At 31.2% G+C, this 5,028-nt stretch overlaps 1 protein-coding gene across 3 annotated transcripts; it reads right to left on the bottom strand.

Moving 5' to 3' along the window:
- Positions 1-642: 642 nt before the first annotated feature.
- LOC109863329 (leucine-rich repeats and immunoglobulin-like domains protein 2) lies at positions 643-3,459 on the bottom strand. 3 transcript variants are annotated; one of them, XM_020443575.1, is made up of 6 exons: positions 3,286-3,459; positions 3,112-3,161; positions 2,556-2,983; positions 1,425-2,084; positions 1,126-1,328; positions 643-1,021 (listed from the first exon to the last, which is right to left on the bottom strand). In XM_020443575.1, exons 3-6 carry the CDS (start codon positions 2,811-2,813, stop codon positions 745-747), a joined length of 1,398 nt encoding a protein of 465 aa, XP_020299164.1. In that variant the 5' UTR covers positions 2,814-2,983; positions 3,112-3,161; positions 3,286-3,459; the 3' UTR covers positions 643-744. The 3 variants fall into 3 exon arrangements, with proteins under 3 accessions (XP_020299164.1, XP_020299165.1, XP_020299163.1); XM_020443576.1 differs by lacking the exon at positions 3,112-3,161; XM_020443574.1 differs by lacking the exon at positions 3,286-3,459 and having other exon boundaries at positions 3,112-3,279.
- Between the last annotated feature and the right edge of the window lie 1,569 nt (positions 3,460-5,028).

Here is a 5,028-nt window from a genome sequence, read left to right as displayed (position 1 = left end):
GTAATATTTATATTACTGACTTTATTTATATGTAATCGGCAGTAGTTCTTTTTTTTAAGGGTTGTCTTATATTCTATTCTTATAGCCTGAGCACAATAGAGAAAATATTAGGAATAAGAATTAGAAATAAAAGTTAAATGTACTATACAATGACAAAAAATAAAATATAACATAAATACAGGAAATATGTTATGGTTGCATGATATACAGCCTATATTTATATACATTTATGTTATATTTTATTTTTTTGCATTGTGCATTACATTTAACCTCTTTTTAATTTCTATTCCTAATAATTTTTTTATTCTACTCAACTCCCTATTGAATAATATCGCGCGTGAAGTATAAATTTAAGATATTTTATTGGTTCCGCCATATTTTGTCACAACCAATAAGAAGACAACTGTGTCCAGACTCATACTACAGGGACTCTAATATTTTGCTGATATATATATGTATATATATTCACGACACTGCTAAGCCGCAGGATTGCCCCAACAAGATAAACTGTTTTACAAATCTATAAATTTCGCCGGCGATTAGCGACAAAACCGCGACACCCCACAACCAAATTGTTTGCTGGGCAGTTATATTACACGATTGAAAGATTAAAAAGTAAACCTGAAAAAATAATATTTGAAAAAAAACAAAAAATATTTTTATTAACAACTTTACATTGTTGTTATTACATCGCTTATCTTACTCCGTACAAGACAAATAATAATGTATTAAACTTCGTTGTTCTTAAAACCTACGATTGGCTCGCCTTCGCTTTTCAGCAATTCTTCGAGTCAACAAAACGCCAACCATCGTTAAAACTGCGAGTAGAGCAGTTGCTGCAGCCAAAACAGCAATCATCGCGTGACTCGATTCAAACGTTACAATTTGTTTGTTAGAAACGGCAGTAACATTGACAGCCATTTTTTCCGCATAATGCGAGAAATCATCGCAAAATACTTTTTCTTTCCACTTATACCAATGAATTAATCTTTTGTTCATCAACGGAGATGGACCAGCACACCTACATATAATAATACATCAAGAAATAAAAAACAGATTAGTATATAATTCACAAGACAAGAAAATATATTAAATAAGTGTTAATAAGTAGTAGCACTAATTTACTTTAAATCTTCCAAAAGACTTGGCTGTATCGTGTAAAGTTTTGGGACTAACTCGTCTAACATCCATTGCAGCGAACAATCGCAAATAAATGGATTCTTTTGTAGATTAATGAGATATCTTGCGTTCGAAAAGTTTTTGCCATAAACATGTGTTTTAAATAGCTCGAACGATAAATATGTAAAGTGATTGTTACTCAAATCTAACTAAGATATAAAGAAGCAGAATTATTTATAAATTTTGCTACATTAAATCATACCAATTTTTAATTACGGTTTTTATTAAAAATTTGAAATACTTACAGAACAAATATTCATATGATGAAAAACGTTTTCCGCGATGCTGCTCAATTTTACGTTATTCGAAATAGTCACATTTATACAATCGTTCTTCTCTTTCAACATTAAAAATGCGTTTTCATCAATTTTTTCAATCGTCTCCACAAAGTTTGCTTCAAAACTTTCTAATTCCAATTTAGATCGAAGTGTTATATCTTTCAAACAATTTCCGTTGACTTTCAAAATTCGTAGATTCGGAAAGTTGTTTATGGAAACAGTTTTAGGAATTATCGTTATATTATTGAAGGATAAGTCCAGTACTTCCAATTGTTCCAAAGAAATATCAGGAAAATTTGATAGTAAGTTCCCGCTAATATTCAAATGTTTTAATTTAGTCAGTGATGATAAGTTTTTGTGTATTTCAAAAATTTGATTATTTTGAATATTTAAAGTATATATAAATGATTTTTGGAATGAGAGAGATAAGGTGTTGATAAAATTGTTTCCGACGTTTAGTTCTAACAGTGATAGCGGAAGATGTTGAAACTTCAGAAAAAGAAGCTGATTGTTATCGATGTGAAGAACTTCCAAATGTTTCAAATGAAATAATGAATCGGAGAGAGCGCTGAGTTTATTGAAAGAAAGATCCAAGTATTGAACCTCCGGCAAAGTATTCAGGAAGTTCTAAAAGTAAGTATTAAAAGTAATGTTAATTTATACAATGTTAGAATGTTAGGGTTACCATTTAGAAAAGATATCCAGAACGCTTCATGAAAAATTACTTTCAATGTTGAGAAAGCCTATTACGTATAAGTTAAACATTTGTTTTTATAAATTAATAAATTATAAATTATACATAATTATAAATAATCCATTCTTCAACTTTTATAACTACTCATTTAAAAGAGAGAGTCCCATAATTACAAATAACTATCTCTCCCAGACATAATCCTATAATTTGTAAATGATATTCCAAAATTTAACAATTAAAATATATAACATATAAATATCATTAACATACATAAATATATGGTAATGATATAATATATGTATATGTAAATACCTTGTTACTACAAATATAAGTAAAACCCTATATAAGTAAAAACAACACTTTGCTGTTAGAAATTAATACAATATTTAATACGATACACTAACCAGATCAGAAAGATTGTTGTGAGATACATCAAAAATTTTCAACTTTGTTCTTGTAAACTTCTTCGTTCTTTCTAAACTATTCTCCAGGTTGTTAATCTGATTGTAACTTAAATTAAACTTGGAGAGAACTGTATTCAGGACAGAAAGATCAAAATTTCGTATTAAATTGTGTGAATAATCCAACTCCTCGAGATCACTTAAGTATTTCAAAACATCAGAATGTACACTCTCCAGTTGGTTTTCAGACAGATCCAACATTTTTAATTGTTTCAGGTTTTTTAACTCATTCGTAGGTAGAACTGCTATGTCGTTTTTTGAAAGAATAAGTTTGTTCAGCAGTTGATGCTGGTCCAAAGTGAGAAGTTCGTAGTTCAGAAGTTCATTGGTTTTTAGGTGTTTGCCATGACAGTTGATAAGTGATTCCGTATCTGTAAAAATATTTTTCTAAAAGTCAGTATCAGAGAACATATTTTTTCACAATGTTACACTTTCAATCACTTATCTATTTATTAGTTTCTTCTTCATTAGTTTCTTGTTCAACAAATCTTAGACTTACTTGAACATGTGCAAGTTGTGCATATATTGCACCAACATTTTTGACAGACACTTAAAAATAACAATATAATTATGTTGCAATAATTAAACATTATAATATTTGCTTTTTGATTTCACTTCCAAACTATAGTTGAATAAGATGTTCTTTTCGTTATGTTCTACAAGAAATACTTACATATACTATTTTACCATGATACCATTTGGATACTCTTTGATATCATATCTGATAAGTATGTTAGTCAAGTGATACATTATTACTCATCTTGTTATAAATAATAGATTTAGTCACTGATATACTTCTATAAATTGCGCAACATCAAGAGAGACGGTAAAGGGTCGTCTACAATGGAGAGTTGTAGGCCGTAACAGTAAGAAATTGACAAATCACAATCGATTATTCTTCTGTACTTTGCCTGTGATTGGTCAATTTCTTACTATTACGGCTACCAAACGGCTCTTTAAAGGGTCGTCTACAATGGAGAGTTGTAGGCCGTAATAGTAAGAAATTGACCAATCACAGACAAAGTACAGAAGAATAATCGATTGTGATTTGTCAATTTCTTACTGTTACGGCCTACAACTCTCCATTGTAGACGGCTCTTAAAGGACCGTCTACAATATGATTGGCATTAGGCAGTAAAGAAATAAGACGCAAGCAGTAGCGTAAAGAGCCGTCTACAATGGAGAGTTGTAGGCCGTAATAGTAAGAAATTGACAAATCACAATCGATTATTCTTCTGTACTTTGTCTGTGATTGGTCAATTTCTTACTATTACGGCCTGGTTTATGCGGGCAATAACTGTTAACTTATGCCGGAACCGGTAGAGTTTAACTATAGGATTCCAATACTTCTGTTTATACGCATTCGGCAATTTCGTATAAACAGAAGTATTAAAATCATATAGTTAAACTTTACCGGTTCCGGCATAAGTTAACAGTTATTGCTCGCATAAACCAGGCCTAAGAAATTGACAAATCACAATCGACTATTCTTCTGTACTATGTCTGTGATTGGTCAATTTCTTACTATTACGGCCTACAACTCTCCATTGTAGACGGCTATTAATTCCTACGACCGTGTCCACAATGAAAGTGACAGTAACGATACCTATAAAATCGGGCAATGCAAGAACACAACTTTTGAGGTTACATGCACGACAGTTATCATAATGATACAGGTTACTTTTATAAATTAGCACTATAAAGAGCCGTCTACAATGGAGAGTTGTAGGCCGTAATAGTAAGAAATTGACTAATCACAGACAAAGTACAGAAGAATAATCAATTGTGATTTGTCAATTTCTTACTGTTACAGTCTAAAACTCTCCATTGTAGACGACCCTTAATGAATTTTTTAAAAATTGGACTTTTTTTTTCTTTTGTCTGTCTTGGCATACTCTATTGCTCTTACAATGGCAAGTTATATTACAAGTTAAATTAAATATTTTTTAGTCTAATCATAAATAACATAAATATAAGTAATACAAAGTAATATTAAGAGCCGTCTACAATGGAGAGTTGTAGGCCGTAACAGTAAGAAATTGACAAATCACAATCGATTATTCTTCTGTACTTCGTCTGTGATTGGTCAATTTCTTACTATTACGGCCTACAACTCTCCATTATAGACGGCTCTTTATATAGTATTAAGTATTTAACATAAGTACCCTGATAGCCACCTGTTTGTGTTTTTGCTGTCATGTTGCCGAAAACAAAACGCTTGAGTTTTCAGCAAATTTAGAACAACCTAGTAAGCAAAATGCGCGCAATATGCCAGCAGATTGGCAACAGATATACTAAAAAGTTGCGAGCAAATTAGCATCTGTTATGTCCGCATTAAGGGCCGTCTACAATGGAGAGTTGTAGGCCGTAATAGTAAGAAATTGACCAATCACAGACAAAGTACAGAAGAATAATC

The sequence above is a fragment of the Pseudomyrmex gracilis genome, unplaced genomic scaffold, assembly GCF_002006095.1.
Source record: "Pseudomyrmex gracilis isolate BER0280 unplaced genomic scaffold, ASM200609v1 scaffold_4200, whole genome shotgun sequence".
Classification (NCBI taxonomy): domain Eukaryota; kingdom Metazoa; phylum Arthropoda; class Insecta; order Hymenoptera; family Formicidae; genus Pseudomyrmex; species Pseudomyrmex gracilis.
This window is presented reverse-complemented; position numbering and strand designations above follow the sequence as displayed.